The 19,954-nt window shown below is 42.5% G+C and overlaps 1 protein-coding gene and 1 non-coding gene across 9 annotated transcripts in view; one reads left to right on the top strand and one right to left on the bottom strand.

Moving 5' to 3' along the window:
• Nucleotides 1-19,954, bottom strand: part of LMBR1 (limb development membrane protein 1) — a 152,298-nt gene that overhangs the window by 37,005 nt on the left and 95,339 nt on the right. For all 8 annotated transcript variants that reach the window (XR_003417566.2, XM_053217808.1, XM_027051208.2 and 5 more), the window contains one exon: nt 17,824-17,896. Coding sequence is in view for 7 of the 8 variants with exons in the window: in XM_053217808.1 (XP_053073783.1) it covers nt 17,824-17,896 (73 nt within the window). In the remaining variant the exon portion in view is untranslated. The remainder of the gene's footprint in view (nt 1-17,823; nt 17,897-19,954) is intronic.
• Nucleotides 11,770-11,854, top strand: TRNAW-CCA (transfer RNA tryptophan (anticodon CCA)). Its single transcript has one exon. It is a non-coding gene; the product is annotated as a tRNA-Trp (tRNA).

The raw sequence follows: 19,954 nt of genomic DNA, 5'->3' as shown, positions 1-19,954 counted from the left end.
ATTCTCTATCCCACCTCCCTAAAGTGACACTCAGGAACAGCTTGGTTGATGCTTCCACACCTTTCCTCATACTCATGTATATATTCACATGTACATGTATACCACACACATGGTCTCTATTATACGAGAATGGGTTAAATTGGACACGTTACTTAACCACTTGCTTTCCTAGTCAATGATACATCCATGTTTACAGATAGTGCCAACTTTAACAACTGAATAATATTCCACAGTATGGATGCACTTCAGTTTTATTCAGAATTATTCCACTTATGACTAGTCCTAGGTTTTCCGCTATTTTCTGCGACTACAACGTTGCAATAAAAATTTTTGTATGCATATCCAGTACACTCTAATTCTATTATTTTTGCAGGACAGATTCCCAAAATTCTGAGTCACAGGGTATAAGCATTTACAGTTAAGAGATATTTAGAGGTTATTCCCTTCCAAATATTGCAATTTATTGTAAGAATTTAAATTATTGTAATATTTCCATTTCCATTTATAGCTTTTGAAAGTATCTATTGTCTAATACCTTCCCTCGCACTAGATGCTGTAGTTCTTGAATTTTGGCCAATATGATGGATAAAAAATGTTGGGTTTTTTTTATGTTTATTTTTGAGAGAGAAAAAAAGAGAGAGAGACAGAGCGGGAACAGGGGAAGGGCCGAGGGAGAGGGAGACACAGAACCTGAAGCAGGCTCCATCCAGGCTTTGAGCTGTCAGTACAGAGCCCGACACGGGGCTCGAACCCACAAACCATGAGATCATGACTTAAGCTGAAGTCCAGTGCTTAACTGACTGAGCCACCCAGGCGCCCCAAAAGTATTTTCTTATTGTTACTTTGACATATATCTCCCTAAATGTGGTTAAGCATCTTTCATATGTTTATTTACCATGTGGATTTTCCCCGTTCATATTTTCTACTTATTTCTATAACGACTTGCATATCTCCATATTCTGTTTTATCTGTTCAATTCTGAAATGGATAAATTAAAATCCCCCACTACAAATTTACTTTCATTGATTCGGTTTTCTCAGTTTTTAAGCGTTTTCTCAATATATATTTGCATTTATTTGCTACGTTTTTTGGGTTCCTAGAAGACTGTTACACCCTCCTTAAGAATCACATCTTTTACCATTAATGACCCACTTTGTTTTTAATGTTTTTCAACTTAAATTCTATTTGGTGGACCTTAAGTTCTACTTTCTTTTTGTTTTTATTTGTATTTGTTTTATTTATTTACTGATTTACATATGAGAGACCAAAAAAGATTAAAATTAAAGGTAGATAGGTCTGTGTGTCTATCAATGAATCTTATTCGAGGTTCAACCTTATCAGTTGGATTTTGTTGGTTACAAGCAACTGAAATGTTTGGACTGGGTACAACAGAAAAGGAACTCATGAGAGAGAGAGAGAGAGAACCAGCAGGAAAATTTCCAGTTTTCCTGGGAAGGAGAGGAACCAGGCAGCTGGGGGGCGCTCCGGGTGGCAGGAACAGATGGGCTGTCTCCTCTTAGTATTATCGCTGGGATCGATCAGTTCCAACGATTTTCAGTCTTTATGTTGCTCGGATCAAGAATAAACGTCCAGTGTCCTGAGGGCCTAGCTCAAGAGTCCCAAGCCAATTCCTTTGGTAGGGGAGGCAGAGAACTCTGACAAGCAGTTCCACAGAGGTGATCAAATGTGAGAAGGAAGAAAGCCAAATCAGATGCTTTACTACAATAGATCTGATAGGCTCTGTTCTTTAACAGTGGAATTCAGCCCATTTACATTTAGTAAAATATACTATTTGCATTCAGTAGAATTTTGTATAAGAGTTGATAAACTTCATTTTATACCTTCCATATTGCTTGTCTTAATTTTTAAGTGTTTTTTTGATTTATTATTTTTTTAATGTTTATTTTGAGAGAGAGAGAGAGAGAGAGAGAGAGAGAGAGAGAGGGGCAGAGAGAGAGGGAGAGAGAGAGGGAGACAGAATCCCAAGCAGGCTCCACACACAGTGCGGAGCCCAACTTGGGGCTCAATCTCACAACCGGGAGATCGTGATGTGAGCCAAAACCAAGAGTCAGACGCTTAACAAACCAACTGAGCCACCGAGGTGCCCCTTAAGTGTTTTTGTTCCTTTTACTTTTATCTTTACTAAAATGAAATGTGCATGCAGTTCTGACTGCCAAATACGTTCACAAGGTACACACTTACACGCTGACCTGCCTCCCCGAAGACCACCACCTCAAATTGTTTAGCTGATTCTTTCAGCATTTATCTCCCTATCACTAAATAAACAGCTTCCCTCGCTAGGCCCTGATTTTCCAGCTCTAAGTATTAACTAGGGCCTTCCTACCAAGGAAGATAAGGATTTAAGTCTCTATAAGCCACACACCTTATCATTCCTCCCTCTCCCAATGTGGATTGTTGGAAACTGTGGTTACATCAATATTCGCTGTCTGCCTGACTGCAACAGAAATGCCATCTGCTGCTTACCCACGTAACAAACTATGGTTAGCTTTCTTTTCTTCCATAATATTATTCTTCCAACCCCTAGAATTAGTCATTTTTTTCACTTGCTTAGTTTCCTTATGTACTCATCACTACCTCAATGCCGAAGTTTCCTCCCAAATGTCTTTTTCTCTTGGTGTTTGAATTCCTGTTATACCACTCATTTCATTACCTGGAAGAAATTCCTCCTGGAGTCTTTAGACCTGCCCTGGTCTGGACTGCTGCTCTCTAGCCCTGCTGCACACTGGCACCCTGGCCCCTCCTCTCTTCTCTCCCGCAGTACGTCTCTTATTTCCTACACAGCCCTTCTCACTTGCTCCACTGCCTTACATAGGGGGGGCGTAGCCTCCGGCAGCTTGTGAAGAAAAGGTCGATGGGAAGTAATATTTTTGAGACTCCACAAGTCTGGATATTTTACCTTTGCTCTCGCAGTTTGGGAAGATATGGAAATCTAGGTCAAAACTAATAACGCTTCAGAGTTGTAAGTCACTGCTCCATTGTCTTCCAGCTCTGGCCCTGCATCCGAGAAGTCCGGAGTTCTCCTCCCCGTCCCCTCGAGTGTGAACTGCTTTCCAGTCTTGAAACGTGTGGAATCTCTGTTCCCGGTGTTCTGGTGGCAAGTCCATTCCCACGTACCACGCAGGGCACCAGGTGAGCCCTTTCAATCTCCAAATTCACATTCTTTGGATCGGAGAAATTTTCTTGATTCTGTCATTTCCCTCTTTCCTCTCCTCTCCCCATGTGGAATTCCTAACAGTTGCCTGCTATTTACCCTAAACTGGTTCTCTAAGATTCTTAAATCTTTTCTCCTATTTTTGTCATTTGACCCATCTTCTAAAAAAGTTCTTTACCTTCCAGTCTTTTGGATAGGCCATTATTTCTAAATATCAGAAGTCCCTTTCTGTTCACTAGATACTCCATTTTTAGAGAATCCTGGCCTTCCTCATGACTGCAATCTTGGTTTCTTTCTCTCAGGATGTTAACAACAGATTTATTTTCAGATATGCTTCTCTAGCGTATATTCTGTCTGTCCCAGTGCTCTGTATTGTTTGGCCTCTCCTTTCAAGTAGCTCAGAAGTCTGGCGAGCCTTAGTTGTCTGCTCATATTTAAGAGTGAAGCACGAGGGGCGCCTGGGTGGCTCAGTGGGTTCAGCATTTAACTCTTGATCTCAGCTCAGGTCTTGATCTCAGGGTCATGAGTTCAAGCCCTGCATTGAACTGAGCAATGGCTCCACCCTGAGCGTGGAGCCCACTTTTAAAAAAAGTGTTTTTAATTTTTTTTATACCGTTTATTCATTTTTGAGAGACAGAGCGCAAGCAGGGGAGAGGCAGAGACAGAGGGAGACACAGAATCCGAAGCAGGCTCCAGGCTCCGAGCTGTCAGCACAGAGTCCGGTGTGGGGCTCGAACTCAAAAACCATGAGATCGTGACCTGAGCCGAAGTCAGGTGCTTAACCGACTGAGCCACCCAGGCGCCCCAAATTTTTTTAATAAAAAAAAAAAAAAAAGAATGAAGCACTAAACGTGCTAATTTGAAACTCAAGAGTGAGTGGTGGCTGACCACTGTGAGACTTCTTGCCGGCTAATCCAAGCAGGGCACCCCGCAAGCAGGGCACTTCCTCTGGGCTAGACAGAGTCCTCAGAGACTCTTCCCATCTCCTCCTTGAATGTCCGTGTAAAGGGAGATGGGAGCCTGTAAGCATTCACCCCGTTCCCTACACTGTTCCCAGGCCACAGCCTGTTTCACTCTCTGGAGAATAACCCTCCCTCTTCTCGGGGCAGAAGAGGCAGTGCCTGGGACCTTGGATGGAGGGAGAAGATGTGGGCATCCAATCGCTTCACAAACAGGATTTTCAACCAACCCTCCTGAGCTTACTCCACGTCATCTCCACTTCCATATCAGGCGGTGCCACTTCTCGAGACTTGGGGGGAGTCTGGGATACGAATCGAGCACAGATAGCTTAGGATTTAGCCTCGTTGGGTCTGCTAAACTCGTTGCCTCTAAAATTTTCTCAGGTTTGCTAAATTCCAACATTTTATTGTGATGTTTTTCAAGTTCTCATTCCCTGAACGTCAGCGTTCTCATCTGTGAAATGGGGTGTATTTATTAGGATGCTTTCCACTGGATCAAAAATCTCAACTCAAAGTAGCTTAAAAAAGAAGAAAATAATTTCACGAAATTAGAAGTTTAGACACAGAATGGGCTTCAAAGTGGGTTTTCCCACAGCTCAACAGTGACATCCAGGGACTGAATTCTGCCACCCACAAGTTGGCTTATTATGAAGTCTGGTGGCTCTTTCCCCTTTCATGTAATTTCATAATTTCTGTTTATTTTGCTCTTTATTTCTTCTTTTCCCAGCTAGTGGAATTTCTGTCTATTCTTTCTCCCCAGGTTAATCTGGCACTTCAGTGGTTACTTTCTCACTCTTAACACAAGTACGGTTGCATTTTTTTTTCAGTATAACACAGCCATAACCCCATAATGATGCTTTACTGAGTAACTTTCCTGCATCAAGGTGAAGCTTTCACTGTACTTTCATCTAACGGTTCTTTCATTGCTTCCCACCCACTCCTCCTAAATCCTGGATTTTGCTGAGATTGCTTTAAAAATATTTAATATAAAAAAAAAATTAAAAAAAAAAAAAAAAAGAAAGAAAGAAAGGGGCGCCTGGGTGGCGCAGTCGGTTAAGCGTCCGACTTCAGCCAGGTCACGATCTCGCGGTCCGGGAGTTCGAGCCCCGCGTCGGGCTCTGGGCTGATGGCTCGGAGCCTGGAGCCTGTTTCCGAGTCTGTGTCTCCCTCTCTCTCTGCCCCTCCCCCGTTCATGCTCTGTCTCTCTCTGTCCCAAAAATAAATAAACGTTGAAAAAAAAATTTTTTTAATAAAAAAAAATATTTAATATAAGATTATTAGTAAACTTTTCTTTCAGTGTATAAGTTGTCATTTCCTCAATACCTAGAATAGTACCTAGCACAAATGAGATATTCAATATACAGATATGGAATGAATATCTTTTTTACCCTAATATACATATGACATCTTGATAAATGTATGAGTTTTTAATTGCAATCTTCCCCCCCCCCCCAACCCTTAAAACTAATGATATTATCAATAATCCTTAACAGGTCACAAACAGGAAGTTTGATGTTGATCTCGCTCTCTCCTTTATAAGTTATTATTCTTTGTGAAAGCTTGTGAGACTTTTATTATCATTATCATCATCACGCTTGGAATTCCACAATCTTACACAATAAGTCTAGATCTTTTAAATGTCCTATTTAATAATCTTGTCCGGGACTCTGTGGTCTTTTAACCTGCACCAAAGTCTTTCTGCAGCACACTGACATTTTCTACTATTATCTATTTACTTAATTTTTTTCTACTTCTTCTTCCTCCTTCTAGATGCTTGCTATTTTTTCTTTAATGTTTATTTATTTTTGAGACAGAGAGAGACAGAGCATGAGCAGGGAAGGGGCAGAGAGAGAGGGAGACACAGAATGTTAAGGAGGCTCCAGGCTCTGCGCTGTCAGCATAGAGGCCGACGCGGGGCTAGAACTCACGGACTGTGAGATCATGACCTGAGCCAAAGTCGGACGCTTAACTGACTGAGCCACCCAGGCGCCCCTAGATGCTTGCTATTTAGATTAGGTATCTCGGCTCTAGAGTCCATGTCTGCCATCTCATTGTTTCCTTGTCTTTGTACTTTTGCTCCGTGACACTTGATTCTTCCACTTGATTCTGCCAGATAAGTAATTCAATTTTCAGAAAGACTACACCCGTTCCTTGTTGCTGGTGTAACAAAGTGCCATCAACTTAGTGGCTTACACAACATAAATGTATTAGCTCACACTTCTAGAGTTCAGGAGTCTGAAATCAAGGGGTCAGCAGGACCGTGTTCCTTCTGAAGACTCTGGGAAAGAATCTGTTTCCTTATCTTTTCCAGCTTACCTAGAAGCTGCCCACATTCTTTGGCTCATGGGCCCTTCTTCGGTCACTCTGCTCTGCTTCCGCAGTTACATCTCCTTCTCTGACCCACCTATAACAATGGTGTGAGGACACTGGGCCCACCAGATCATCCAGGATAACCTTGAGACCCTTCAACTAATCACCTTGCAAAGTCCCTTTAAAAGTCCCTATTACTTTTAAGAGCCAAGTACAAACTCTTGCTTGTCTCTCCATTAGCTGTCAACCTCAATGGGAATCAGTTGTTCTAGATCCTCATCTTTGCAGTCATCACTCAGCCTCCAGCGAGCGATCGTTTTCCTTTATGCCCCGCTATCGTTTCCTTCACACCTCATCACGTCAGACCGCCTGTCAAACAATGACAAACCATTTCGGGGGCCCAGCAGTTTCTGCTTTGGGGGGCTGGGGAAGAACGCCAGTTCTTCCTGATTCAGGAAGCAGCAGCCTCGGGGCTCCGGGGTGTCTCTAGCATCAGAGCGCTCCTTTATCAAAGGGAGGAAGAAAGCAGGATTTGGCCAAGGATGCTAGGTGGCTGGCGGGCGAATGCAGTAAGTAGGGGAATCCAGAGGCCCTTTCTCTAAGCCCCCTTGGGGACTCACAGAACTCCAGCCTTCCCCTGGGTTCTAGGAAAGGTAAGTACTGCCCCCTCTACATCTCCTGCCCCGCTTCCGCCCAACGCTGAAGAGGGAGAAATCCACTACCTTCTCTTTTGGAGAAACTGAGGTCTTGAATGTACTAAAATGTTACAGTATTTCCAGAGCTCCCGAGTTTAATCATTTTACTTGTCAACGGGTAATTGACATTTATGGGAGAATATGCGTTAAGACAGATCTCAAAGCTATAAAACTTTGACTATAAATATAGAGTGTCTAGTAGCCAAAGCAAAAAGGGAAACAATTAAACTATCGAATTAATGAATACTTCCATACAAGGAGGTTTACAGTAAGACAGCGTCGCATTTTAAGATTTGTGAGTGTCTCTGAATCAAAGCTTAAACAACATACTAGTCTTATAGATACCTTTTACTTTTTATCCCATTTCTTCATAAATTACATGGTGTGTATCTGTAGTTAATGCTCATTTAAATTCTTTATCTGATTAATAAAAATACAATTCCGAACTACATTTCATTCCCTATATTTGTAAAGAAGTATTATTCCAGTAACCAGCTCAAGACTAGAAAAAATAATCTGATGAGTATTCAGAAGTTTGAAAGGGAACAGGGATCAGGATACACAGTATTCCAGCTGCCAATTTTAGATTAGGCAAAAAGTTAGAAATGCCTTCTTTGTGGTATGATGTCTACAAAGCCCATTACAAATATCTAGACCTATCACTATATTTTTCAAAGGAACAAAAACTAAAGTGGTATTTCCGAAGTACTGTATTTTTATTTTCAGGAGACACAATGCTAGGCACGCAACAGACAGTAAGTAAATACTGACTGGGGTGCCTGGGTGGCTCAGCCGCTTAAGCGTCAGACTCTTGATTTCAACTCAGGTCATGATCTCACAGCTCATGGGTTCAAGCCCTGAATCGGGCTCCTCACTGATAGTGCGGAGCCTGCCTGGGATTCTCTCTCTCCCTCTCTCTCTGCTCCTCCCTCTCCCTCTCTCAAAATAAATAAATAAATGTTTAAATAAACACTGGCTGACTTGCGTATAAAAATTAAGAATGCATTCTCATCGTCTTCAAACAGAGCATGCTTTCATTAAATGACTAGATTCACCTGGAACAACACAATTTTCAAAGACCTTACCATCCTTCACTGTGTATCATTACCTACGTGAGATGAGTAAGCTTGTGTAGGCAGAATGTCCCATTATAAATGGCCAAAAGGAACGATGGCTATTGCAAGGAATCAAGACATACCACAAACACACATTGGAATGTTACGTGAATTTAAATTGCACTAAAAAAAAATCGTCAAAATATCCTGAGCAACTGTATTATCCTCACTTTATTTCAAAATGAATCTCACAGGTTCCATGTCAGCATTGTCTAGTCAATAAGTCAAATTGGTAGACAAAACCTGTTTGGACTAGTCATGAAAAATAAAAAGGGATTCTCCAAGAAAACCACAAAGCAGCTCATTTAAGGTCAATTTAACGGTATTATTCTGTTTTTCTTCCAGCCACGACATAAGATTTCACTACCTCAAAGGAAATTATAAGAGTATCTATTTGCATTCCCCTAGGTGATTGGCAGTTCAACACCAATTAGTTCAAAATTACACTGTTACTAGCATGTAATAAAAACAACACCTTTCATCTTTCTTACACAGGTCAGAATACCTTCAGAGCCAATAACTTTGATCAAGTAAGTATTTTTGATCCTGCCCCACCCGTCTCTTTGGATTCAGGAAAACTAACAGCTGAAGGCAACTTTTCCCAGCTTTATTCTTAAGCTGAAAAACGAGTGCGGTATTGAAAATATTTTGCTTCCAAGATGACAAAATTTCCCAAAGCCCAGCATCGCTTCAGTAACTAAGCCTTAATATACAGACAGCTTTAACTGACATTCATATGTTAAAGGGAAGATACTAATGATTTAATTTAAGACACATAATGCATTTTTAAAACTAAATATAAATTCTCTAACTTGGTTTGTAAACAACTCAAATAACATGAGGCAATAAAACAATCTCCCTAAGCAATCTGGTGTCCGAAACCAAGTGTCATAACGAATACTATTTAGAAGTAGACACCTCTAGAATAAACAGATTAGCTTTTCATTTAACTTTTTAATTTAGCACAGAACCAAAGAAAAGTTGATTAGAAAACCTGCTAAGTAACCCTTTAAAATTTTGATTATACTTAATATGTTAAACTGACCAATATGATCTCTAGTCACCAGGATGAGAGGTCTCTAAAGTACTTTTAATTATCTCTAAGCGCTTAGGCGGATGATTTTGTTGCTTAAAGCCCCAAACGCCCAGAAATTCACAGAGCCAACAGCCTCATCCCCGAGGCAAGCGGCAGTTACGGCAGAGCACAGCGCCGCCGCTGATGAGGCGGACCCCGGACAGCATCTGAGAACTGAAGCTGAACATCCAGGTCTCCACGGCATCTATTTCAGCACCAACAAACACCACTACTGCCCCCAGAAGAGACGGGCGAGCCACACACTCAAACACTCCATTCTATTCCACTCGCAATGCTATTATTTGTGAAAATATTGGTTTCTAGTTACTCGGGACACATCTGCAAAAATATGCCTCAATACAGAATCAAGTAATAGAAGACCTTTTATACCCAACACGATTTGAAAATTCAAATACACATTCATTCTAAATGAGCACAAGCAAGATAGAAAATATTTAAAAATCAGCTTTAAAAACATTTATAAAAAGCTATATACAATCAAAGTAATTGTTTTTACCTTAGACATAAGTTATCGGTAGATCTTAAACTGCAGGAATACCATCATCCAAATAGGTTGTGGGTGAACAAGTAAGTCGCGTGTACTAAATTTATCTTCTGCTAATAAGTTTACATCATTTATATACAGTGATCTAAATTTCAGAAAATAGATGATCTTGACTCAAGTTATTCTACAGTTTGTCGCTCTAAACTATTCTTCATCTACTGATATTACATATTATCTTGCGTCTCTTCAGTCACATCATCTTATCCCACAACGAATCGTTTGGGCTACACCTTACAGTCAACAAAGCGAGTGCCTAGCCCTAAAGCGAGTGCCTAGCCCGAGAGGCTGAATAAATTGTAACAAGGTACCTCTCACTGTTTCAGACGTTTGGACTCAAATGTTGGTAATGTGAATAGAAAGAAACCATTTAACTAGTTTCACCGGTAGAATTAATCTTCTTTGCTGTTAGCTCAGGAAGTCAAGATATTACTAACTACTTTCTTCTATCACAGGACTGCCATCCAGTGTCACAATTTTTGCTACGTATGTACATTGTTGATGAGAGCTCGTCAGCCAATCAGTCTAACCCTAGTCGTGTCTCAAACTGGCCTGGGGTCTGACCAATTTGAGACATTCTCAACTTCAGTGATACAACCAGCAGTAAAAGGTATTCTTAGAAAACCATTGCTAGACTACAGAAGAACACGTAGAGAAAGTCAAGATGAAGGCCTGTAGAGGACAGAAGCTAAAACGTGACACAGACACAAGCTTCCTCCCGACAGTAAGGGCGTGGCCCGAGAGCCTTCAGATAAGCCTCAGCAAACTGTCAGGCAGCGATGATAAAGAGTTCCTCCGACAGGATGCTACTACGACTGCCTGGCAAACTCAGATTCGTGATTCATGAGCAAGACTCCAAGACTGATGGGGACCAAATGCTTCTGACGGGTCACTAGGTTCCATGAAAAGATCGAATGTGGGTGTTTTCCAACCTTTTCTTTTTCAGAACACAAAGCTACTGCAACCAGACACTCTGCAAAAATGAAGCAAGTACACGTGCTGCGCTCTTAAGAGTAAGGAATTCATCCAAAAGCTTCAATGAAAAAGGCTTCTTTAAAAGATCAAAATCAAGCAGAAAAGTAATTGCTACTAAAAGTGATATGCTAACTTATCACGAAGATGAAAATAGCACCTAACAAAATTGAATGGAATCATTAAGTTCAAAGTCTACAATATTTTTAAATAAATTACATTAAAAGAACTGTGAAGGTTTTGAACTTAAACAATAAAAAATAATTCCTATTCATTATGGCACTTCTAACGTTACCCAGTACACCCATAGGCTATATACACACGAAAGCTAATTATTTCAATTAATGCTGTTGCATTACTTAAACATTTAAACATGCTAATGATACATGCATCCTCTTAATCCTGGGTAGGAATTACAAAAGATCTACCACAATTAATGTAATGGGACTTTCTGTTGGGCTGCTCTTCTGGGGTCTTGGAGTAGAAATGGATCCTGATTGCTCCTATTTCATGGCTTAACAATGGGGGAAAATCACCTTATTTCTGCTTTTTCACCTACACCCCAACCCCAGGGCATAAGGTCCTCCAGCCCTCAATCTTGGCTGCTCTTCAGAGTCTCGACTGTGGGCCTTCCTCAATGCTGGCTGCACGGAATTCTTTTATCACCAAACTTGATTTCTTCTACCTTCTTCACTTTTTAAGGTAAAACGACAACCCTCCGTCATGCATTTTTTATCAACGATTTGCTTACTCACGCAACAAGTTATTTACCACCAACCCACTATGTGACTGGGGATATCACAGGATCAGGAGTACGGGAAGGAAGAAGACGAACAAAAATGCCTGGCCCTGTGGAGTTCAGGTTCTACTATGGAGAGACGGGCAGCATATAAAAAGTAAAACGGGGGCGCCTGGGTCGCTCAGTCGGTTGAGCGTCTGACTCCAGCTCAGGTCGTGATCTCACAGTTCGTGGGTTCGAGCCCCACGTCGGGCCCTGTGCCGACAGCTCAGAGCCTGGAGCCTGCTTCGGATTCTGTGTCTCCCGCTCTCTGCCCCTCCCCCGTTCATGCTCTGTCTCTCTCTGTCTCAAAAAGAAATAAAAATTAAAAAAAAAAAAAAAAGTAAAATGGTGTGTCAGAAAGTGGAAAGTGCTACAGGAAGACATAAGGCAGGAAAGATGGAAAGAAGGGTCAGGGTAGAGGTGGTGCAATATTAATCATATCCCCTAAGCTACAATGTGGAGAAGCCCACCAGGAAGGGGCTCTTTGGTAAAGACCTAAGAGACAGAAGGGAAACACGTGATACCACCCTGAGACAGGAGGCGATGGGCCAGGGAAGAACAGGAAGGAGACTGCAGGAGAGGAAGTCAGAGGGCACACGGGGTGCAGAAAGAGGACCAATGCCAAGACTGGCCTTTATTCAGACTAAGAGAGGACAGCACCGGAGGAGGGCTCTGAGCACATAGGTGAGAAGATGTGACTTACGTGTCAAGCACTCTTTCTGACTTACAAGGTCAAAGATAGATGCACGGAGACTAACTAGTAAACTACTGCAAATATCGAGCCAAGAGGTGACTGCTGCTTAAATCAAGGTGGTGACATACCAGAGCCAACGGCTTTGCTAAAGGAGTCCGTGTGGGAATTGAGAGAAAGAGACTCCCAGGAATTAGCGTGAGCACCTAGAAGAACAGATCCACCACCTACAGAGGCAGGTCGGCTAGGACCTAAGCAGAACTGGGGAATAAGACCGTCAGCAGACTTCGGACACGATATGTTTAAGATCCGTGTCCGGCATCCAAGTAGAAATGTCTCCTAGACGGAGGAAGAGGTGAGAGCAGAGGTCAGCAGCACACAGATGGAATTTAAAGCCAGAAGACCAGATACGATAACCCGAGGAGTGCAGGTAAACAAGCGTCAGGAGACTTTAAGGACGGAGGCAGGGAGCGCTCCAGTGTGAAGCAGCTGCGGACACGGGGAAAACCAGCGGGGTTTTGAGAAGCAGAGGCTCACGGAGCAGCTCACTCACGAGAGTGTGGTGAACCAAGTGGAGTGAGGAGTGTGGATGAGGCCCCGGAAGGCACCAGCCACCGCGACAACAGCATGTCAGTGGGGCACTGCAGGCAAGAGTGCGTCCCAAAGCAAACGCGGAGCGCGGAAAAGAAACTGAGGAGTGTCCAGCCCATGAGTTCTGCGTAAAAACAAGCGAAGCAATGAGGTGGTGAGCCAGAGGGACAGGAGGTGCAGACAGACTGGCTCATTTCTTCCCCTCCTTCCCTCTGTTCATTCACTCGTTCTGAGAAAATATCAGCACATCTCTATGCTGAAGGAAACGATCCAGTTGGGGGAAGGCTGGTTACAACGGCCACAGTTGTGTCCTTGAATCAGGGAGAAGGCACTGAATCCAGTGCCACCAGGGGTGGGCGGGGTGGGGGGGGCTTTGCCAGGAGCGCAGACAGTGCAGCCACAGCGGAGGGAGAAAAGGCAGCACGTGGTGGGGGACTTGCACGCAGCGGAGTCAACGGGAAGGAAAAAGCTCGTGAACGTTTCGGCACGGTCGCTTCATTTTCTCAAGAAGAGGGGAAGCAAGGTCGTCAGCTGAGCGTGATGGTGAAGTCTCGAGGAAAGAGAAGACATTAACAGTCATGTAGGAGAATGTGAAGTACATTTAAGATACGGTCATACGTTTAAAGAAAGGCCAGGTGGTTACAGTCGGTCAGCTCAACAGGCGCCAGGCAGAGAGAGGGACGGGGCGAGCAGGGCACGGAGTCAAACGATGGCCCGGAATTTCAACTGTGTGAGGCAGCCAGGGTCCGACGGCCGAGAAGGAGAAAAGGCGGTGAGAAGTTACTCAGATGGACAGACGGCACGAAGGACTGCAGGAAACGGCACGTGACAGGTGACTGACCGTACGACTGCACAAGAGCCGATCACCGCCAGTGACCGGGCTGCGCTGTGGTCCCAGGCAGCGAGTAGCTGAGGAAGACCATTCAGAGTGAGGCCGACGGCTGGCCAGGTGGGCTGCAAGAATCATCCACACGGACAACGAGGCCACCAGTTGTGACAGGCGTTGTGGCAGAGAGAATGATCACGAATGAGGAGCTAACGCCCTCAAGGTGGCAGAGGGACTGTCTGGAAGGAGAAGGGTGATGGGAAAAGGGAGAAGTACTGGGATCACCATCTAGTGACATGAGGTTCAAAGTGTCCACACGCAGCAGAAGACAACACGAGGAGTGAGGTGGGGGACACAGGAAAGAAGAGAACCGCCACCTGACCGGGACTGAGAAGCCGTCTGTGACGGGAAAGTCACGTTTCTTCTAGCGAGGGCGGGGGGTGGGGAGACCGAGGACCTGGTGGCTCCGCTGCTGTGACCCAACGGTTTTGGGCTCCCCGTGGTTCCCCGCAGTTCCACACGGTACCCGCAGAGTTTCGGGAGCTAAGGGACGGTGGGAAATCAGGTGAGAGTGGGGCGCAGGAGGTGCAGGGGACAGTCTCAGAGGCAAGGCTCCCGGAGACTCGGGCTCCTGATGCTGACCGCCAGTGCAGGACGCGCTATCTCTCATGGCTTCGAGGCAGCCGCGAAAGAAGGCTGTGTGCTGGGGACACCGGGAGCCGGAGCACCGCCAGGCCAGTGGTGAGTTCTGGGGCTGTGGGAACCAGGCGGCTAGACATCCGGGGCCCCCTCTTGCTCCGGGAATACATACAACTCCCACCATCTGTTTCTTTTTTCCAAGTATTTCAGTGCTGGATAAAATCTTACAGACGCTCACCCGGTTTTTCCCTTGTTCAGCCAACTCATCTATGATCTTGAGACTCAGAATCTACGTTTATCTGCTCAAGGTCTGGTGCTTAGAGGAAGATGCGCAGTAAACAGAAAAAGGAGGAGAAAGCGTGGAGCCGATGGCTAACAAGACGACTTCTTGAGGACACTGGTTTACCTTCTAATAGTGTACAGGGTCACTTTATCTTATCAACATATTTTCTGAAGTAATAACAATATTAGCAAGAACAAAACCTCCAGCACCAGCAAGTGACAAACATGAACAATGGGAAGTCACAGGCAGGCATTCCACCAAAAAGCTGTACTGATATTCTAAAAACCAAGCATGACGATTCAACTCTAATAGTACAGTAACTACCACGACAAGTTATAGATCTTCCAGGAAACAAAGTGTTATGTTTTTTTCAGATGGCTGGGAGCTTGGCTCAGAGCAAACCATGCAGATATCCCAAAGATTCTTGTGATGTGCGTCACACGTTCCCAAGCAGACAAGAAAACACACGCAATGGCCACTAGCAAAACACAACCGTGAATTCTGGGGTAATTCACTGCTGTACGTTTTTTAAAAATCTTTTACTCTTATTATTTTGCAATTCTTTTCAACAGCCCAGAATAAAAAATATTTTAGGTGCCTGGGTAGCTCAGTCGGTTGGCCGTCTGACTCCTAACGTCAGCTCAGGTCATGATCCCAAAGTCGTGAGATTGAGCCCAGGGTCAGGCTTCGCGCTGAGTGTGGAGTCTGCTCAAGGTTCTCTCTCTCTCTCTCTCTCTCTCTCTTTCTCTCTCTCTCTCTCTTTCTCTCTCTCTGCCCCTTTACCCCGCTCCCCCAAGCCTTCTCTTTCACTCTCTTAAATAAAAAAAATTTCTTTAATTTACCTTTTAAAAATAATTTAAAATACGAAACATTTTTACAACAAAATACATTTGACACAATACTAGATTAAAGAAAACCCATGGGGATGATTTCCACTACTAACCTTCTATGATTTATGCTTTCTTAAAAAATAGCAAATCATAAAATACTGTTTATCTTGTTTTTCCCCCCTCTGCACATATTGATAAATATACAGTACTGAAGCTCACAATTTTAATCTATATTAGTCAATATGCCCATTTTGCCGCGGAACCATTTATGTTACAAGCCTGTTGTTTTCCACCCGAAACAGTCTACAATGCTAACGAGCAAAGAATGACAAAACGACAGCGACTATCCCAACGTATCGTTAAAGAGTGTCAACGGAAAGGCTTTACCAACCTACCAACAGAGCGGTCAGAAATGGTACGTGACCTACCAAAATGGTAGAAAATACAATTATACTTACTATTAGCTATCATAGCATGCGTTTAACCTCTCTAAATTAGATTGCTGTGCTAGTCAGGGCATTTTGTTTTTTTGGGCTTGGCTTCATTTCGTAATACATCTTAGCCTTGTGGCAACTACTTCTTTTTCAGTTTCTTTAGATATAATGAACCGCTTTTGAATTTGAGGAGCCAAAGGATCTAGAAAGATTATGGAGGGACTTTTTCTCCCCTCCGTGGAAACGAAAAGTGGGAAAAGGCTGTATTTTTTGGTTTGGGTTTGTTTTGACTCAACCCAAATTCTTTAATTCACGGGGCACCATCTTGGACGCTTCCTGGGTCTCAGTCTCCTGATCTGCCAGACGGACCTCAGGCTGAAACACAACTGCGCACTACAGGCAGCTTCCCAATTCAGGCGCTTTTATTATGTAACAGCATCATTACCTAAATAAGACAAATTGATTATAATAGTTACTACTGTGATGAAATTTATAAACCTGACAGTATTGAGTCAAGTTGCAATTCTGATTAAACAGGCTTTAATGTTGAAATAGCTTTATTAAAGTTAGAAGAATAAAAGATACATGTGGTACCAGTCTAAAAGTTATTGGTACCAAAGGATACAATATTACTGACAAGAATTCTTTAAAATAGATACAAATCTGAAATTCTTTCACCTAAGAATAAAGCTCTAAATATTAGCAACACTTTTTAATTGATGATTTAAATTCACTATTTGTAACTGAAGAAAGTAGGTATATTTTTTTCCTATTTCATACTTAAAAGTAACCTTCCATTTTATACTTACTCTTCAATTACGATCCTGAAATACAGTTAGCTATTAATACTCTGATGTTGGAGTTGGTTTTCAACATTAAAGAAAAAAACAACAACTCTGTACGAGAAGAGAGTGCAGAATGAAAATCATTTAAATAAAATTAAAAGAAAAGTTATCCAAACCATGTCATTTCTCTGTTAAACTATCTCATTACTCTTTTCTTCATTGGTTCTTCATTTGAAGCCAAAAAGGATGAGTAATTCAAAATGGGACTTTAAGATCTACGACATGCTTACTTGGTTATCATAGCTGATAATGACCACATTCCCAAGTAACCAGCTTGCCCTAAGCTGTTTACTTAGGTAACAGTACTTAGGTACTTAGGTTAGCTGCCCTAACCAGTGCCCCTAAGCACCACTGAGACAGTCAAATTTGGCACCTAGAAGCAGAAAGACATACTACTTTTCACCTTAAAGATTTCAACAGAAAAGAAACCAAGTAATGATACTAAAGTATCCTTTATCTTACTAAAGTAAGAAGGGGCGCCTGGGTGGCTCAGTGGGTGGAGCACCTGACTCTTGATTTCGCTTCAGGTCGTCATCTTGTGGTTTGTGAGATCGAGCCCCAGGTCGGGCTCCGCACTGGCGGCGTGGAGCCTGCTTGAGATTCTCTGTCTCTCAATCTCTCTCTCCCCCGCTCGCACACACTCTCTCAAAACAAATGAGTATTAAGAAAACTAATAATAAAGTTATTAAGAAAACATACAAATCTGTAAAACCTCAGTAACTGTGAGTTGTAATGCTTAAAACGTATTAGGGTATTGGGGGCAGAGGTGCATCTCAGTGGCCAGTGTCTCGGAACTGAGCTGGCCTTGCTAGAGGACAGTGCACTCCAGCCAGGCAAAGATGGGAACTTGACCACAGTGCCGCCAGTCCTCAGCAAAACTGTCCTCACCTGGAACGTTCACGTGTTACTCTTACGTCTTGACCTCGTGCAACACGGCACAGTGTACTAAGAGGCTTATATTTTTCTATATTTTTCCCCCTCAGTGTCTTTCTTGAATTAAATAATTTTTTTTATTCAGCTCTAAATATGTAATACATACGTACCATTTAGTCGTCTCTGAAGTGCTTCCTCTTCCAGGGTAATAATATAAATTTGTTCATCCAGGTCTTCAAGAATCTAAATTCAAAGATCAAACCATTGACCACTGCGTTATTACAAAACTAGCGCTCGTGCGGATATTTAGGCTGTTTCGCCTACAATTTAGATAACCCTTCAAAAATATTAGGAATTTAAAATAAAAATCCTCAAACTATTCTACATACAAATTAAAGAAAAATATTTTAGTATGTGACTAAACACATCAAAAGTTGGCTATTATAAAGTCTACCTATATTTAAATTTAAAGGATTAAAGAACACTGCACCTCTCTCAATGACAAATAAATATATGAATTCTAACCTTCCAAAAGGCTAAATACAGCACTATCTTTTATGCCCAAACCAATTATTTTAGAGCAAGAAGGAACAGATGACTCCATGCAACATTGGTTTCTCATCTATATTTATCTACATAATATTTAAAACAAGAAATCTATAAACTCAATCACTACCATGCAATACTTTCCACTTACATCATCTTTACATACTAAAAATTTTCTGCAAATACTGAATAGTGGTATTATCAAAATCATTCTGCAGACAGAACCCTAGAGAAATATGATGCTTATATATACACCACTCACCACGCCATACAACGCTAATAAAAAACAAGAACAAACCACTAATCAATCAGCATTATATAGGGTATTATCTGCACTATCTTCACAACTGACAAAACCTAAAATATGTTTAACTCTAGCTTTGTAGAGTTACAGGTATCGAATCTGCAGAATTTCTATAAAATTTACTTAGAACAACCCAACAATTCCCAGTATTTCAACAAATATTGATAATCCCTTATTATCAACAGGCCTAGCACCAACAGCAAACTAAAACAGTAAAGTAACAACAAATCATAATAAGCAAATAAACAATTACAAAAGCTGACTTTCCTAGAAGAAAAGGGTGGGGAAACCCACTTCAGCAGGCCACCAGTGAGGGCCTCCCCCAAGAGACGACCCTTGAGACCTGAGTGGGAAAGGGAGGGCAGACTGACCACACCAGTGCAGAGCAGACTAGGCTGAGTGATTCAAGACAGGCTCTGCACCTGAAGCAGGCAGGGCCACACCTTTAGGGGCCATGGTACCAAGTTTCTTACCTGTCAACGTTCTCACCGCTTTCTACTGTTTGGATCATAATCCACAGTTTTTACCGTTCTTAAGGTCTAGCCCAGAAAAAAAGATTTCTTCCTATGGTGCAAAGTGTCCATGAGTGACTTACCACCACGGGTCTGTCTCAGTGTGAGTGAGTGACAGTGAGGGGCACACGGACATTTGCGTTAAGTGCTTGTGTGCATCATGCCCTTGATTCTGCAACCATCCATGAAAGACAGAACGTTATCATCCCCATCTCACAATATGCCAAAACACAAGGGTTTGGCAAATTAGAGTTATCTGCCTTTGAAGCCTATGCTCTTAACCACTCTGAGCTACTGGGGACCTAAATACGAGTCAAACACAGTCCTTGACCTCAAACAGCTTACATTCTGGTGTCTGGAGAGACAGAATGAACCCCCCAAAATAATTATAGTATTAAAAGAACAGCCATAACTGAAGCTAAAAGAAACAGTGTTACAAAAGTTAAGAGGAAGAAAGATTCCCGACTTCTAGGTGGGATGAAAAAAAGTTTTGGCATGTGTTTTTGAGGATAGTGGCCTCAGCTGATAGCTTAATTTACTACAAAGGGGAAAGGCATTTGGGTCGGAGGAAACTATAAGCAAAACACAGAGGTGAACAGGTAGAAAGGAGGCTCAGCAGCGAAGTAGCTCGCGTACTCTGGAGCTTATGGCCAGATCGAGCAGTGCTCCAGAGCCCAGGGTCTGAAACCAGTGTCTGGGATCAAACCCTGCCCCACCCGCACTGACCTGCAATCTTGTACAAGCCACTTAATCTCCCTGAACTACACGCAATTCAGCCATAAAATAAGCCCACCACCTAATTTAGGGATTTGTTAACAGGATTAAATGAAATGTGTGTAAAATACAGTACTTCTCACAAACATATAGCCTATACTGATTAAAAAAACATTATTATTAGATGTTAGGAACCAGAAAAAAGGTGTAAAGTTTTGAGGATAA

This window comes from Acinonyx jubatus, chromosome A2 (genome assembly GCF_027475565.1).
Source record: "Acinonyx jubatus isolate Ajub_Pintada_27869175 chromosome A2, VMU_Ajub_asm_v1.0, whole genome shotgun sequence".
In the NCBI taxonomy this organism is placed as follows: Eukaryota; Metazoa; Chordata; class Mammalia; order Carnivora; family Felidae; genus Acinonyx; species Acinonyx jubatus.
The sequence above is the reverse complement of the archived record's forward strand: the minus strand, read 5'-3'. Positions and strand labels throughout refer to the sequence as shown.